The 18,289-nt window shown below is 43.8% G+C and overlaps 1 protein-coding gene across 1 annotated transcript; it reads left to right on the forward strand.

Moving 5' to 3' along the window:
• The first annotated feature begins 218 nt into the window (after window positions 1-218).
• On the forward strand, window positions 219-18,250 carry LOC120019736 (clusterin-like). Its single transcript, XM_038963157.1, has 9 exons — window positions 219-331; window positions 3,869-3,999; window positions 4,115-4,263; window positions 4,422-4,592; window positions 4,788-5,235; window positions 5,327-5,458; window positions 17,271-17,494; window positions 17,582-17,757; window positions 17,894-18,250. Exons 2-9 carry the CDS (start codon window positions 3,912-3,914, stop codon window positions 17,904-17,906), a joined length of 1,401 nt encoding a protein of 466 aa, XP_038819085.1. The 5' UTR covers window positions 219-331; window positions 3,869-3,911; the 3' UTR covers window positions 17,907-18,250.
• The last annotated feature ends 39 nt before the right edge of the window (window positions 18,251-18,289 follow it).

Consider the following 18,289-nt stretch of genomic DNA (forward strand, 5'->3'; position numbering starts at 1 on the left):
GGATCAATCATCTTGAAAGCCCCCTCCTCCATGTGCCCAGACCATGTTCACTGACCCACAAAGATTACACAATCCTCCCTCTATTTACATTGTCTCACAGGAGCCAGAGAGTAGCCAGAGGGAGCGTAGTGACACACGGTGCAACAGTGCCCACTCCTGGCTGCTCCACATTTCTGAGCTGTGACTGGGAATTACACAACTTCTGGAAAAGTCCAAACCAACAGGGCGTGAATCACAGTGTCAACATCACCGCTAGGTCCTGTATAAATACCTAGCGGAAGACGGCCTCACTGCACTTCATTCGCTCTGAAGAGGCAAGATCAACAGGGAGGTGAGTGGTCCTCTTCTGCCTGGCAGCCCGGCTGGCTGGGAGGAAAATGCATATTGTGTGTCTTCAGGGTATCAGCCCTGTGCACAGCTGCCTTCTGCTGCGCTAGACAAAACTGCAGTAGGAGTATCCTTGAAATGCTTGATTTGTCTTTAGAATTGTACCTGGGGCTGATGGTACTATTTTTTGCCATGTTGTTTATTATGATAAATATTGTTTCTATTTGATTCTGCAGAAATTCTGCACAGTGATGTTACTGTTATTCCTCATTCTTACTCATGGGTGACCTCTGTTCAAAACTGCTGCTGCCTCTGCCTGTGAATGACCCAGATATGTACTGCGTATATCGCAACATTTTAAGGCTGCAAGCTTTATCCAATGCATTTGCTATAAAGACTACACAATTGGATAATTAAATTCAACATCCTCAAAGGCACAAAGTCTCTCTGAGTTAGAGTGCTGTTATTGTGTTGATATTGTAGCTGCACAGGGCATGTTTGAGTGAGATGGACAGAGCAGAGAGCAATTAAGTCTGGACGCTGCAGTTCTCAAGCCCCATTTTTTTCCCCTTGTAGGAGTATACTAGAATGTGCAAATCCCTTTTAATACAGAGCTCAGTCCATCTGCTTGATTGAGCAGAATTGTGGGTTCTACTTCTGGGTTCTATTAATGGTGTTGTACTTTTTCCTGCAAGTCATACAAGTGCTATTGGACCTTATTTATGAGTAGGACATTGTTTGAACTTGTAATTAACTTCTTTTTCTCCCATTATTATTTTCCCTTATATCCACCCAGACCTGTAAAATATGTAAGGCTAGTCCTGTGTCTGAAAATGTCAACATTATGTCTGTATCTTGCCATTTCCCTTAATGGCAAGATATTTCCTTCAATGGTTTCAATTGAATATATGGTACCACAATTGGAAGAATGTGTCATGTTTTCCAAATCTAAACATTGGGCTTTTTTTTCTTCCAACAATTCAGTGTTTTCTGGGAAGTTGCACAGTGAGCGTGTTGAATACACAAGGGATTATAGGGTTGACTGGATTAATCACAAAGATTAGTGGAGAAGAATTTGTGTTTGTTTCGGTTCCATTCCAACGGGGAGATCTATCAGATAAACGCCCACTAGGGCTGGATTCAATCTCTAGCGCCGAAGATCAGCGTTGTAGCGAGATTTAATTTTATAGGCAATGTTTCTGTGTTTGAGGAGACTGCATTCATAGTAAACGCTGCATATAATCGACTCAATCGAAAATGACCTTTACATTTCAACCGCGCTACAACGCTGCTCTTCGGCGCTAAGGAATGAATTCAGACCCTAATCTCCGCATTGTATCTATGTCACAGGGTTTATCTTGAGCCTAATGTCAATACTTATATCAAATTTAAAAAGTATACAATAGGAGAAATGTCTATGATGTAATGCAGTATAAACACACTTTATCGTTTGGAACAAATCAGCAAATGTCAGCATTAAAGGAAAAGGTTTCAAATGATGCTGTGTCACAGTATTGTCTTTGTTATATGGGAAACATTACCCTCTAGTGGGTAATATCAACATCACAACAACACCAAGGTCAGACGTGGACTATAGAGGTATTCCCAAACTGGGGTAATACAGGTATTCTCAAACGCGCAATTCCGTCGGTGGTACGCCAAATAAAAATGTGATTCACATCTATTTTACACATTTTGAAACAGTCCATTTATATTTTCCAACGGGGCTATACATTTGGGTATTTTTTTCCTCGCCTGAGTAGCCTCGTTTCACTTCCAAAAATAAAATTAAACCATCTAGTGTTAAGCGAAATAACAACACAATGTCAAATACAGGTAGCCTATTCAAATATTTAACATCCAATCACATTAACCGTTACGCTCTCGGGGGAATTCCACTAACGGTCCGTATGTATCCAAACGTAGCTGCTGCTGCTCATTCCGTTTGCTCGAAAAAGGATAAATAGTTAAAGAAAGTAAGGCCAGCACCTGTCGACGACACAAGTTGTTCTGCTTCCACGAGCACATCCAATGCTAGCATCAGTAATTCTACATTTGTTGTTAGCCCAGCTAGCATGGACACTGACAGTTGTGAATCCGATGCAGCCGAAGAGCTACTGCCCCCTTACCCCGGTAAAGCACCGAACAACAGACAGGGACATTGGACCATCGGAAGAGGCGCAAATATGATGAGAAATACATTGATTTGGGGTTCAATTATATTGGGAGTAGTGGCATTGCTCAGCCACAGTGTGTTATATGTGCAAAAGTACTATCTCACAACTCGATGAAACCTTCACTCTTGCGCAGACATTTAGAAACAAAACATGCAATTTGAAAAATAAGCCATGGGAGTTTTTTGAGCAAGAATTATGACGACTTTCGAGTAGTAAGACATGTATAAAAGCAACAGATACCATTAAAAAGGAGCTAGAAGAGTCTTATATGGTGAGCTACGGAGTGGCTAGGACAGGCAAGCCCCATACTATTGTGGAGGACTTAATTCTCCCTGCTGCCGCGGATATTGCTGGGACAATGCTGGGGGGAAAGGCAAAAAAAAACAATACAGACAATGCCTTTGTCAAACAACACTGTCACTGATGGCAGGAGATGTTTTGAAAGAAATACTGCTTCACATACAAGCCAGTGAATTCTATGCATTACAGCTGGATGAGTCAACAGACATGGCGGGCCTGGCACAGCTCCTGTTATATGTCCGGTACGTTTATGGGGGGTCAATTAAGGAATACATCCTCTTCTGCAAACCAGGACAACAGGAGAGGATATTTTTAATGTACTGGACAGCTTTGTGATATCAAATGGACTTTGGTGGTCAAGATGTGTTGGTATCTGTACTGATGGCGTAAAAGCCATGACAGGGAGACATAGTGGATAGGTAACGCGGGTGCAGGCAGTTGCTCCCAACGCCACGTGGGTACACTGCAGCATCCACCGAGAGGCTCTTGCTGTCAAGGGAATGCCTGACAACTTGAAAGACGTTTTGGACACTACAGTGAAAATGGTTAACTTTGTTAAAGCAATGCCCCTGAACTCTTGCGTAATTTCTGCACTATGCAATGATATGGGCAGCGACCATGTAACGCTTTCACAACATACAGAAGTGGGCTGGTTATCAAGGGGCAAAGTATTGACACGTTTTTTTTTTTAAATTGAGAGACGAGCTTAAAGTTTTCTTTACTGACCATAATTGACACTCATTCTTATGTTTAATAAATGTATCGTATAGTGTGTGTGTGTGTGGCAGGCTTACAATGTTGGCAAAAAAACTACATTTGAGAGTGCGCTGACCCTGGTGCTAGAGAGTGTACGCAGCTGAAGGTCGAATGGTTGAAAGGGTATGGGACTATAAAAAGTTTGGGAACCACTGGACTATGAGGTCATTTTGCAGTGCTTTTCATAAGAGGTGTTATGATTACATCCGAAATACCCTAAGCCCCAAGTAGCTACCATAGACGTTTCCCCCCATAAATGTTTTAAATCTTGGTTTTGCCAGTTATATTGTATCATGACTGTTTTTCAGGTGTGTACTGCATCAGTCGCTTGGTATCTAAGAAACAGTAAAGATGAGAGTCTTTGGGTCACTAGTGGGCCTTGCTTTGCTTCTGGTATCTACTGAGTGTCTGCTGCCTCCATCCAAGGAGGATCTAAGCCGTAAGCCATCATATAACTAAATATCTTCAAATTGTTCAGAATAGCGGTATACTGTATAATGCAGGATATTTTTAAGTCGCAGTGGAGATTTATTTTGAGCGATTGTTCTCTGCAGAGATTTCTCTCCTGGGGGTGAAATACCTGGACAAGCAGATAGAGAATGCCATCAGTGGGGTGAAGGAGATGAAGACAGTGATGGAGAGGTCTGGAGATGATCACAATAAGTTCTTGAGTGCCCTGGAGAAAACTAAACAGCAAAAAGAGGTACAGTGCATTTGAGCAACGCACTGTACCATGAGCTTTCATCACTGTTTTGGACAAAAATAAGTTAAAGATCACACTACATTTTGTGTTCAATTCATCAGCTATAGTCACCTAGTTCTTTTTAGACCACTGACTCAGTTGCTGTGTTTGTTTCCCAGGATGCTCTGAAGGCAGCTCAGGAGATGGAGTCTAAACTGAGTGAGGAGCAGGAGGTGTGTAACGGCACCATGCAGTCTCTGTGGGAGGAGTGCAAGCCCTGTCTGAAGAACACCTGCATCAAATACTACTCCAGGACCTGCAGCAGTGGCGCCGGACTGATCGGCAGACAGGTACCGCCTCAACTACACAGAACTATCATCAATCAATCTCCACATTGGTTTGGAATTGTAGTTCAAATATGTTGTGTAAGCTAGACTTACACAGAGACATGCAGGACAGCTGATCAATGTTTAAGCTATTATACAATCCTTCCAAATAAAATAGGTCACTGTTGTACTAGCTGCTTTCTCCTGTTTCTCTCTCAGCTGGAGGAGGTTCTGAACAGGACCTCTCCATTCTCCATCTGGATCAACGGGGAGAACATGGATGTTCTGGAGAGGGAGGACCAGGAGCAGAGCCAGAGGTTCCAGAACCTGGAGGAGCGCTACTCCGACGTGGCCGATGGGGTGGACAGTATCTTCATGGACAGCTTGAGGGTGTTTGACCACATGCGCTCCCTCAACCCTCCCATGTTCTCCAGCCCCTTCCACATGCCCAGCATCTGGGGTCATAGTGAGAGGGCCAATGAGAGAGCAGAGATGGCAGAGACGGGCGAGGTGCGCTCCCGTATGGTCAGGTCCGCTTTGCAGGACCCAGACTTCCATGGGTTCCACAACATGTTCGCTCCTATGATGGACATGGCCCGGAATATCTTCGGCTCCATGGGGCCTGTCATGGACGCAGACGCTAACTTTGACATCAACCCCTCAGAGGGTATACCTCAGTCCTAATTAAACAACTGTTATTATACAATAACATGGTGTTAACGTTTACATAAATGATCTTGGGCTTCTTTTTTCCACAGAGGGGAGTGTGAAGGAGGATGTTATTGTGACAAAGCCTTCCGGTATGACCTGCAGAGAGATACGTCGCAATTCTGCTGGCTGCATTAAACTGCGAGGAGAGTGTGAAAAATGCGTAGCGATCCAGGATATTGGTAAAGCCCATCAGATTTTTTTTCTCTTTCTTACCACAAAGTCATGCCTTGGCTGAGTCAGGTATTTTTTTTAATTTTTTTATTTAACCTTTATTTAGCTAGGCAAGTCAGTTAAGAACCAATTCTTATTTACAATGACGACCTAACAAAAGGCACAAGGCCTCCTGCGAGGACGGGGATGGGATTTAAAAAAATATATATAGGACAAAAAACACATCACGACAGTAGAGACACCACAACACTACATAAAGAGAGACCTAAGACAACAACATAGCATGGCAGAAACACATGACAACACAGCATTGTAGCAGCACAAAACATGTGTTGTGACGTTGTATTGATTTATGTGACGACAGCTGTTCATCTAATTATTAACTGTTTATAATTACGTGTTTCAATTAGTCAGGTAATCATTAACTCGGAAACCTGGGGCACCATGGGAAAAGTTAGTTTTTTATTGAGTTTCCTTTCCCTAATTAATTCAAAGAATATCAGAATATAGATTTTACAGCAGTCGCTAATTAATTAATTTCCTCTACAGTCTCATAATTCCTGAATCTGCACAAATCCGAGTCTCACTAAATAATTCCGTACCACACCAATTGAGTTGATCATTTATTTACTAACATGCTAAATGATAACATAAGATACACATACACACAGTCTAGGCTATTGATGAAAACTTAGTACAATGAAAAATGTTCCCGTTTCACCTGTTACACAAAATGGGGATTTAGAAAGAGAGAGTGCACGAGAGAAAAGCACACTTGGATACATTTTTAAACTATGCTTAGTTTAGCCCTAACACCTTGCCCCGAACTGCTGCTCTTATGGGTCAGAATATAATGATGTAATTACTTGTCGAAGGTCTCTTCTCTGATGACGGCACTTCTTTCGTTAGCGGGTGTAAGTCTCTGATTGTCCATACGATGTCAGTGTCCTTTCTCTTAGTGGTCTGTTTCCTGGCCCTCGTTCTGAAAAGGAATCTTCTCCGGACGACTAATCAGCCGTGTACAGTCGTGGCCAAAAGTTTTGAGAATGACACAAATATTAATTTTCACAAAGTCTGCTGCCTCAGTTTGTATGATGGCAATTTGCATATACTCCAGAATGTTATGAAGAGTGATCAGATTAATTGCAAAATCCCTATTTGCCATGCAAATGAACTGAATCCCCAAAAAACATTTCCACTGCATTTCAGCCCTGCCACAAAAGGACCAACTGACATCATGTCAGTGATTCTCTCGTTAACACAGGTGTGAGTGTTGACGAGGACAAGGCTGGAGATCACTCTGTCATGCTGATTTAGTTCGAATAACAGACTGGAAGCTTCAAAAGGAGGGTGGTGCTTGGAATCATTGTTCTTCCTCTGTCAACCATGGTTACCTGCAAGGAAACACGTGCCGTCATCATTGCTTTGCACAAAAAGGGCTTCACAGGCATCAAGAAATTCAAGGAGAGCGGTTCAATTGTTGTGAAGAAGGCTTCAGGGCGCCCAAGAAAAAGTCCAGCAAGCGCCAGGACCGTCTCCTAAAGTTGATTCAGCTGCGGGATCTGGGCACCACCAGTACAGAGCTTGCTCAGGAATGGCAACAGGCAGGTGTGAGTGCATCTGCACGCACAGTGAGGCGAAGACTTTTGGAGGATGGCCTGGTGTCAAGAAGGGCAGCAAAGAAGCCACTTTCCTCCAGGAAAAACATCAGGGACAGACTGATATTCTGCAAAAAGGACAGGGATTGGACTGCTGAGGACTGGGGTAAAGTCATTTTCTCTGATGAATCCCCTTTCCGATTGTTTGGGGCATCCGGAAAAAAGCTTGTCCGGAGAAGACAAGGTGAGCGCTACCATCAGTCCTGCGTCATGCCAACAGGAAAGCATCCTGAGACCATTCATGTGCGGGGTTGCTTCTCAGCCAAGGGAGTGGGCTCACTCACAATTTTGCCCAAGAACACAGCCATGAATAAAGAATGGTACCAACACATCCTTCGAGAGCAATTTCTCCCAACCATCCAGGAACAGTTTGGTGACGAACAATGCCTTTTCCAGCATAATGGAGCACCTTTCCATAAGGCAAAAGTGATAACTAAAACATCAATATTTTGGGTCGATGGCCAGGAAACTCCCCAGACCTTAATCCCATTGAGAACTTGTGGTCAATCCTCAAGAGGCGGGTGGACAAACAAAAACCCACAAATTCTGACAAACTCCAAGCATTGATTATGCAATAATGGGCTGCCATCAGTCAGGATGTGGCCCAGAAGTTAATTGACAGCATGCCAGGGCGGATTGCAGGTCTTGAAAAAGAAGGGTCAACACTGAAAATATTGACTCTTTGCATCAACTTCATGTAATTGTCAATAAAAGCCTTTGATACTTATGAAATGCTTGTAATTATACTTCAGTATTCCATAGTAACATTTGACAAAAATATCTAAAGACACTGAAGCAGCAAACTTTGTGAAAATTAATATTTGTGTCATTCTCAAAACTTTTGGCCACGACTGTATAGATGGTTCCAGTGTGGGAATGAAAGCAGTGTAGACACACGATTCCTTGGATAGAATAACCGGGTGGTCCTGCTTGAATTCATCCTCTTAGACACAGCTACTCATCCGTAGCAAAAATTGTTAAGAGGTTATTTTGTCTTCCTCAACCTCATGTTGCGTTTTGGGGTTGCGACTACTCAGACCTTAGACAACTCATTTCACAGTTCACCTTTCCAAAACATTCTTTTTGATCTGGACATTTTCCACACAGCATACAATATGTATACATCATGTGCATATTATGGAAACTCTTCAAGTTACAATGTTTTCGTGATAATGTCGTCATTTAACTTTTAATAACATAACAAAAACGACATTCATTTTCATATTCCATCTATCGTTATTACCACCATTTCTGCTGATGAAATATATTTTCCCAAAGTCCATTTATTGCATGTTATCGTTCTGAGTTAGATTCTCCATAGGGCCCACTCACACATTCCAAACCTCCACACTGAGAGGACAAAGGATTTTGTCTGCTGCCTTAAGATTTACAATGGGCGTGAGGTGTCATAAAACCCCTCATCTCCCTATCTCCCCCCTGTAGTGGGTGTGAGAGATATCTCTGTAGGACTGTGGTCCATGGTAACCTGACCCGAACAGGACAGTCATGACACATGGTACAAACATTATTGGGCACAGACAACAGCACAAAGGCAAGAAGGTAGAGACAACAATACACATGTGAAGCAGCCACAACTGTCAGTAAGAGTGTCCATGATTGAGTCTTTGAATGACGAGATAAAGGGAGAAAACTGTCCAGTTTGAGTGTTTTTTGCAGCTCGTTCCAGTTGCGAACTGAAAAGAGGAGCGACCCAGGGATGTGTGTGCTTTGGGAACGTTCAACAGAATGTGACTGGCAGAACAGGTGTTGTATGTGGAGGACGAGGGCTGCAGTAAGTATCTCAGATAGGGGGGAATGAGGCCCATAAATAAGCATCAACCAGTGGGTCTTGCTATGGGTATACAGAGATCACCAGTTTACGGAGGAGTATAAAGTGCAGTGATGTGTCCTATAAGGAGCATTGGTGGCAAATCTGATGGCCGAATGGTAAAGGACATCTAGCCGCTCGAGAGCACCCTTACCTGCCAATCTATAAATGTTCGTAATCTAGCATGGGTAGGATGGTAATCTTAATCAGGGTTAGTTTGGCAGCTGGAGTGAAAGAGGAATGATTACGATAGAGGAAACCAAGTCTAGATTTAACCTTAGCCTGCAGCTTTGATATTTTCTGAGAGAAGGAGAGTGTATCGTCTAGCCATACTCCCAAGTACTTGTATGAGGTGACTAACTCAAGCTCTAAAGCCTCAGAGGTTGTAATCGTACCGGTGGAGAGAGGGGCATTCTTCTTACCAAACCACATTACCTTTGTTTTGTAGGTGTTCAGAACAAGGTTAAGGGCAGAGAAAGCGTGTTGTACACTAAGAAATCTTTGTTGTTGAGCGTTTAACAAAAAATCCGGTGAGGGCCCAGCTGAGTATAAGACTGCATATATCATCTGTATCATCTGCATATAAATGGATGAGAGAGCTTACCGCCGAGCTATGTTGTTGATGTAAATTGAGAAGAGTGTGGGGCCTAGGATCGAGTCCTTGGTGACAGGCCGTGGCTGAGACAGCAGATGTTCTGACTTTATACAGTGCACTCTTTGAGAGAGGTAGTTAGCAAACCAGGCCAAAGACCCCTCAGAGACACCAATACTCCTTGGCCGGTCCCACAAGTATGGAATGGTCTACCATATCAAAAGCTTTGGACAAGTCAAAATAATACCAACACAACATTGCTTAGAATCAAGGGCAATGGTGACATAATTTAGGATCTTTAAGGTTGCAGTGACATCCATATCCTGGGCGGAAACCAGATTGCATATCAGAGAAAATACTATAGACATCAAGAAAGCCAGTCAGTTGATTATTGACAACTTTTTCCAACACTTTTAAACGCGGAACAAGGGAGAGCTCGGATTTGTTGTTTTTAAAAGTTTGTTGTTTTGAAAGTGTATTAGTAGCTAGCTAACTTTTTTTGTTTGGATCCCGCAACGCAGTTGTTGGGACTGCTAGTCTCTGTCCAGTGATCCTGCCGAACAAGGACGGGTCTGAGGAGCTATTTGGCATAGCAGCTAGCCTACTCATTTGAAATGGCGCCGACAGAGAGGGCTGCCATGCTTCTAGCTCTTAGGAAACTTCACAGTATTTCGTTTTTTAAGTATTATTTCTTACATTATTAGCCCAGAAAATGTTTTGTGTTATTACATACACCCGGGAAGAACTATTGGATATCAGAGTGGCGGTAACCTTCCAGCACATCCAGCATTACGACCAGGAATACGACTTTCCCGAAGCGGATAATTTGTTCGCACCCCCGAGGGCAATTGAACTGATTCCAGAGGCCGACCCAAAACACCGTCGGCGGAGGAAAGGTACTCGGAGTGGTCTTCTAGTCCGACTTAGTAGGCTTGCACACCACCCACCGCTTCGGAGTATATTACTCACTAATGTTCAATCTCTCAATGATAATGTTGATGAGCTCAGGGCGAGGGTTTCTTTCCAGACAGACATCAGGGACTGTAACATACTCTGTTTCAAGGAAACATGGCTCTCTCGGGATATACTGTCTGAGTCGGTCCAGCCAGTTTGGTTCTCAGTTCATCGCACAGACAGGAATAAATATCTCTCCGGGAAGAAGAAGGGCGGGGTTGTACGTTTCATGATTAACGACTCATGGTATGATTGTGATAACATACAGGAACTCAAGTCCTTTTGTTCCCCCGACCTAGAATGCCTCACAATCAAATGCAGACCATATTATCTCCTAAGATAATTATTTTCGGTTATAGTCACAGCCCTGTATATCCCCCCTCAAGCCGATACCACCACGGCCCTCAAAGAACTTTACTGGACTTTATGCAAACTGGAAAAAACATATCCTGAGGCTGCATTTATTGTGGCTTGGGATTTTAACAAAGCAAATTTGAGAAAAAGGCTGCCGAAGTTCTATCAACACATTGACTGTAGTACTCGCGCTGCTAAAACACTTGACCACTGCTACTCCAACTTCCGGGATGACTACAAGACCCTCCCCCGCTCTCCTTTCGGCAATTCTGCCCACGACTCCAGTTTGCTCCCCCCTTCCTATAGGCAGAAACTCAAACAGGAAGTAGCCGTGCTAAGGACTATTCAATGCAGGTCAATCGGAATCCACGCTTCAAGATTGTTTTGATCACGCGGACTGGGATATGTTCCGGGTAGCTTCCGAGAATAATATTGATGAATATACTGATACGGTGACTGAGTTTATCAGGAAGTGTATAGGAGATGTTGTACCCACTGTGACTATTAAAACCTACCCTAAGTAGAAACCGTGAATAGATGGCAGCATTCGCGCAAAACTGAAGTGCGAACCACCGCATTTAACCATGGCAGGTGACTAGGAATATGTCAGAACACAAACAATGTAGCTATTCCCTCCGCAAGGCAATCAAACAGGCAAAACGTAAGTATAGAGACAAAGTGGAGTCGCAATTCAACAGCTCAGACACGAGAGGTATGTGGCAGGGTCTACAGACAATCACGGACTACAAAAGGAAAACTAGCCATGTTGAGGACACCGAAGTCTTGCTTCTGGCCAAGCTAACCACCTTCTTCGCATGCGTTGAGGATATTACAGTGCCACTGACACTGTCTGCTACCAAAGACTGTGGGCTCTCCTTCTCCGTGGTAAGACATTTAAGAGTGTTAACCCTTGCAAGGCTGCCGGCCCAGACGGTATCCCTAGCCACGTCATCAGAGCATGTGCAGACCAGCTGGCTGGTGTGTTTACGGACATATTCAATCTCTCCCTATGCCAGTCTGCCGTCCCCACATGCTTCAAGATGCCCACCATTGTTCCTGTGCCCAAGAAAGAAAAGGTAACTGAACTACATGACTATCACCCCGTAGCACTCACTTCTGTCATCATGAAGTGCTTTGAGAGACTAGTCAAGGATCATATCATGCAGTGGTGGGCCGTCAGGGCCAGCAAGGCCTTCTCTGCTGGCCTAAACATCATCAGAATATAATTATTATTTTTTTATATATTTTCCCACAAATATGTATTAAATTATTCCCCAGAGTAAGAGTTATACTCTTCATTTCATAGCTTTCCTCTTGGTTGCACTGCTTCCAGCCCCAGGTTGAGATTTGGAGGGCTGGTCTTTATGTTAGATCTTTTATCCAATCATATTCAGCCATCATGTGTTGCCAGGGGTCTAAAATCTGCCCAATCAGCTTTAGAGTTGGCTATTGTACACCTGCTGGCTGGCTCCAGTGTTACACAGGAGCCAGCTAGCAGGCGTAGTGCGTGCACGTCTTTTGATTGGATTACCAATATTGAGAGGCAGGTCCTATGGGCAGGTCTATGCAGAACCTCAGAACTAGGAAACTGAATTTGATAAACGAATTAATATGCGTACTACTAAGCTGTTTTTTCAACCCACAATGGCGGAAGGAGGAGAAGATATCGATTTCGTCGAGGATATAATTATAACGCCATTCTCAAGACGAACTTTTCAAGAAAAGTTAGACATTGTAAGGAGAGGACGCTGACGCTACAAAGCCTGTCACAGGCGGGAAAGGGGTTCGTTCGCCACTTTCAAAGTTCCAACTACGAGCGCTATCGATGGCTCACAGGCTCCGAGAAGCACTGCAAACTGTACTGCTGGGAATGCCTATTATTTGCAAGTGATCGATTTGGTGTTTGGAGCCACACTGGCTTTGCAAACTTGAGTTGTCTAACCAAGGCAGCAACGAGACACCAAAGTACGGCTGGGCACTTACAAGCAATGGTGCTTTTGAAAACTTTTGGGGACACCCGAGTGGATCTACAGCTCAACGAACAAGCGCACAGGGCAACGGAGCTGCACAATGAAAAGGTGAAGAAAAATAGGGAAATATTGAAAAGACTCATTGATTGTGTCATGTTTTTGGGTAAACACTGTTTACCCAAAAATGTCAATTTTTGTCAATTTCAAGGTGACGCAACACCTGGTTATACTGCGTTTCTGTCTAAATGTATAGTGTCTAGAGCCATGGCATCATAATGATGGTAATAAGAGGTGGATTAATTCGGGTGGGACTGTGTAGGACCTCACTGAAGGCCCAGGCCCCAGGCCCACGGCACGCCACTGATATCATGTCACCCTAGACCCACTTCAGTTTGCTTACCACCCCAACAGATCCAGAGACGATGCAATCTCCATCGCACTGCACACTGCCCTATCCCATCTGGACAAGAGGAATACCGATGTAAGAATGTTGTTCATTGACTATAGCTCAGCATTCAACACCATAGTACCCTCCAAGCACATCATTAAGCTCATGGCCCTGGGTCTGAACCCCGCCCTGTGCAACTAGGTCCTGGACTTCCTGATGGGCCACCCCCAGGTGGTGAAGGTAGGAAACAACACCTCCACTTCGCTGATCCTCAACACTGGGGCCCCACGAGTGCATACTCAGCCCTCTCCTGTACTTACCGTTCACCCATGACTGTGTGGCCAAGCACACCTCCAACTCAATTATCAAGTTTGCAGACGACACAACAGTAGTAGGCTAACTTACCAACAATGACGTGACAGCCTACAGGGAGGAGGTGAGGGCTCTGGGAGTGTGGTGCCAGGAAAATAAATTCTCACTCAAGGTCAACAAAACCAAGGAGATGAATTGTGGACTTCAGGAAACAGCAGAGGGAGCACCCCTCTATCCACATTGACGGGACCGCAGTGGAGAAGGTGGAAAGCTTCAAGTTCCTCGGCGTACACATCACTGACAAACTGAAATAGTCTACCCACACAGACAGTGTGGTGAAGAAGGCGCAACAGTGCCTCTTCAACCTCAGTGGGCTGAAGAAATTTGGCTTGGCACCTAAAACCCTCACAAACTTTTACAGATGCACAATTGAGAGCATCCTGTCGGGCTGTATCACCGCCTGGAACAGTAACTGCACCGCCCGCAACCGCAGGGCTCTCCAGAGGGTGGTACAGTCTGCCCAATGCATCACCAGGGGCAAACTACCTGCCCTCCAGGACACCTACAGCACCTGATGTCACAGGAAGGCCAAAAAGATCATCAAGGACAACAACCACCCGAGCCACTGCCTGTTCACACCGCTATCATCCAGAAGGCGAGGTCAGTACAGGTTCATCAAAGATGGGACTGAGAGACTGAAAACAGCTTCTATCTCAAGGCCATCAGACTGTTAAATAGCCATCACTAGCGCATTAGAGTCTGCTGCCTATATACATAGACTTGAAATCACTGGCCACTTTAATAATGGAACACCAGTCACTTTAATAATGTTTACATGTTTTGCATTACTCATCTCATATGTACAGTGGAATTTGAAAGTTTACATACACTTAGGTTGGAGTCATTAAAACTAGTTTTTCAAGCATTCCACAAATTTCTTGTTAACAAACTATAGTTTTGGCAAGTCGGTTAGGACATCTACCTTGTGCATGACACAAGTAATTTTTCCAACAATTGTTTACAGACAGATTATTTCACTTATAACTTACTGTATCGCAATTCCAGTGGGTCCACTGTGCCTTTAAACAGCTTGGGAAATTCCAGAAAATGATGTCATGGCTTTAGAAGCTTCTGATAGGCTAATTGACATCATTTGAGTCAATTGGAGGTGTACCTGTGGATGTATTTCAAGGCCTACCTTCAAACTCAGTGTCTCTTTGCTTGACATCATGTGAAAATCAAAAGAAATCATCCAAGACCTCAGAAAAGAATTTGTAGACCTCCACAAGTCTGGTTCATCCTTGGGAGTAATTTCCAAATGCCTGAAGGTACCACGTTCATCTGTACAAAAAATAGAACGCAAGTATAAACACCATGGTACCACGCAGCCATCATACTGCTCAGGAAGGAGACGCGTTCGGTCTCCTAGAGATGAACGTACTTTGGTGCGAAAAGTGCAAATCAATTCCAGAACAACAGCAAAGGACCTTGTGAAGATGCTGGAGGAAACAGGTACAAAAGTATCTATATCCACAGTAAAACAAGTCCTATATTGACATAACCTGAAAGGCCGCTCAGCAAGGAAGAAGCCACTGCTCCAAAACCGCCATTAAAAAAGCCAGACTATGGTTTGCAACTGCACATGGGGACGAAGATCGTACTTTTTGGAGAAATGTCCTCTGGTCTGATGAAACAAAAATAGAACTGTTTGGCCATAATGACCATCGTTATGTTTGAAGGTAAAAGGGGGAGGCTTGCAAGCCGAAGAACACCATCCCAACCGTGAAGCACGGGGGTGGCAGCATCATGTTGTGGGGGTGCTTTGCTGCAGGAGGGACTGGTGCACTTCACAAAATAGATGGCTTCATGAGGAATGAAAATTATGTGGATACATTGTAGCAACATCTCAAGACATCAGTCAGGAAGTTAAAGCTTGGTCGCAAATGGGTATTCCAAATGGACAATGACCCCAAGCATACTTCCAAAGTTGTGGCAAAATGGCTTAAGGACAACAAAGTCAAGGTATTGAAGTGGCCATCACAAAGCAATAATCTTAATCCTATAGAAAATTTGTGGGCAGATCTGAAAAAGCGTGTGCGAGCAAGGAGGCCTACAAACCTGACTCAGTTACACCAGCTCTGTCAAAAGGAATGGGCCAAAATTCACCCAACGTATTGTGGGAAGCTTGTGGAAGGCTACCCGAAACATTTGACCCAAGTTAAACAATTTAAAGGCAATGCTACCAAATACTAATTGAGTGTATGTAAACTAATGATGCACTGGGAATGTGATGAAAGAAATAAAAGCTGAAATAAATCATTCTCTCTACTATTATTCTGACATTTCACATTCTTAAAATAAAGTGGTGGTCCTAACTGACCTAAAACAGGGAATTTTTACTAGGATTAAATGTCAGGAGTTTAAATGTATTTCGCTAAGGTGTATGTAAACTTCCGACTTCAACTGTAGTTAAGCTGCAGCAGGCTCAGAACAGAGCGGCATGTCTTGCTCTTCATTGTAATCAGAGGGCTGATATAAATACTATGCATGCCAGTCTCTCTTGGCTAAGAGTTGAGAGACTGACTGCATCACTTCTTTTTATAAGAAACATTAATGTTTTGAAAATCCCAAATTGTTTGCATAGTCAATTTACACACAGCTCTGACACACACACTTACCCCACCAGACACGCCACCAGGGGTCATTTCACAGTCCACAAATCCAGAACAAATTCAAGAAAGCGTACAGTATTATATAGAGCCATTATTGCATGGAACTCCATGCCATCTCATATTGCTCAAATAAACAGCAAACCTGGTTTTAAAAAACAGATAAAGCAACACCTCACGGCACAACGCCTTCCCCTATTTGATCTAGATAGTTTGTGTGCATGTATTGATATGTAGGGTACGTGTGCCTATCTGTGTAGTTCTGTCCTTGCGCTGTTCTGTCTATTCATGTTCTGTATTATGTAATGTTTCATATTTTGTGTGGACCCCAGGAAGAGTAGCTGCTGCTTTTGCAACAGCTAATGGGTATCCTAATAAAATACCAAAAATACTTTTGATAAACAGGGAAAAATAGAAATTGGCCTATAACAGTTAGGATCAGCTCGATCTCCGCCTTTAAATAAAGGACGCACCGTGGCTGCCTTCCAAGCATCGGGAACCACCCCAAAGAGGAGAGACAGGTTAAAAGGGTCAGAGATAGACTTGGCGATGATAGGGGCTGGAACCTTAAAGAAGAAAGGATCTAAAACATCTGACTCAGATGTTTTTTGGGGGTCAAGTATAAGGAGCTCCTTTAGCACCTTAGACTCAGCGACAGCTTGCAAGGAGAAACTTTGTAGCGGGGCAGGGTAAAAAGAGGAGCATCGGGTCTAGTCGCATTAGAAGTGGTGGGAGATGAGGAAATGTTGTACAGGCAATGAGGGATGGCTGAGTCAAATAGGAATCCTGACTTAATGAAGTGGTGATTAAAGAGCTCAGCCATGTGCTCCTTGTCAGTAACAACCACATCAACATTAAGGGACATGGGCAGCTGTGAGTAGGGTTTATTCTTCAGGTCTTCAACAGTTTTCCAGAACTTCTTGGGGTAAGACCCACAGAGAGAGAACTGCTCCTTAAGCTAACTTTGGCCTTCTGAATAGGTATAACAAGTTGCTATTACATCACACAAAGTTGCTGGTATAGGGCTAAAGGGACACCAGTGACTCTGTTGACTATAGAGTTGTGTATTACATGAAATGTGGTTCTCTCCTCCAGACTGCTCAGGTAAGAAGCCTCTGGCTGGTCCTCTGAAGAAGGACCTGGAGCAGGCCCTGGCCATGGCAGAGAAGTTCACTCAGGAGTACAGCAAGCAGCTGAGGAAATTTGAGGAGCAGATGTCCAACACTTCCAGCCTGCTGGACCTTTTCAGCAAGCAGTTTGGCTGGGTGTCTGCCCTGGCCAACAACACCAACAAGGATGGAATCTTCAAGATCGAAACGGTGAGACTCCATAGTCTGCAATGCGTTGTATCCTACTTCTTTGTAACATGGTCTTATGAATAGACTTACGTCTTGAATTCCTCCAAGGTCATGTCCAAGGACACAGAGGACCCTGAGAAGCCAGGGGACACCAATGTGTCTGTCCAGTTGTTTGACAACCCTGCCATGACCTTCAGTGTGCCTGGAGACATCCCCTGGAATGACCCCAAGTTCTCTGAGGTGGTGGCACAACAGGCCCTAGACCTCTACAAACAGACCACTGTGTGAGTGCTTCTTTGTCATTGGACCAATAATAATCTTACTAATCACACCAGGCTTTATAGCAAGTACATTTTAAAGTGATAGGAGACAAATGTCCTGAAGTGGGTTTAGATTTTTAATTGACCTTTTCCTTTCTAGAGTGGTGAAGTAGAAATCGGAGGACACCCCACCGTGCACCACTACACGAAGCAGAATGTTCAGGATGACTTCACACGGTCAACTAGAAATAGAAGTGAAACCTGTCATCATTGATCATATTATTACAAGTAATTGTATATTCCTGTGTAACTAGAGCTCGTCCTGCTGTAAGAACCAAATAAATAAACACACCATGTCCTGTTGTCTTGAGAAAGAATATAGTACTGCTGTTGCCCTTGAGTAAAACCTGCTCACTGCCCCTCACCTCATGTTAATTGCTACTGTTCCTTTTGTAGTTTTGTGCTCTTCTGCACAGCAACGTGCAATATAAATAAATGAGACCTGACAAAAACACCACCACTGTATCTCTGATTATTTACTTGCCTAAGTTCTATG

Source organism: Salvelinus namaycush, chromosome 24, assembly GCF_016432855.1.
Source record: "Salvelinus namaycush isolate Seneca chromosome 24, SaNama_1.0, whole genome shotgun sequence".
NCBI lineage: Eukaryota > Metazoa > Chordata > Actinopteri > Salmoniformes > Salmonidae > Salvelinus > Salvelinus namaycush.

Bases quoted from the DNA above. Each gene is read 5' to 3' on its own strand.
- LOC120019736 (XM_038963157.1), top strand. From the start codon at position 3,912: ATGAGAGTCTTTGGGTCACTAGTGGGCCTTGCTTTGCTTCTGGTATCT. The intron at 4,000-4,114 runs GTAAGCCATCAT...TGTTCTCTGCAG, and splicing joins ATCCAAGGAGGATCTAAGCC to AGATTTCTCTCCTGGGGGTG. The intron at 4,264-4,421 runs GTACAGTGCATT...TTTGTTTCCCAG, and splicing joins AAACTAAACAGCAAAAAGAG to GATGCTCTGAAGGCAGCTCA.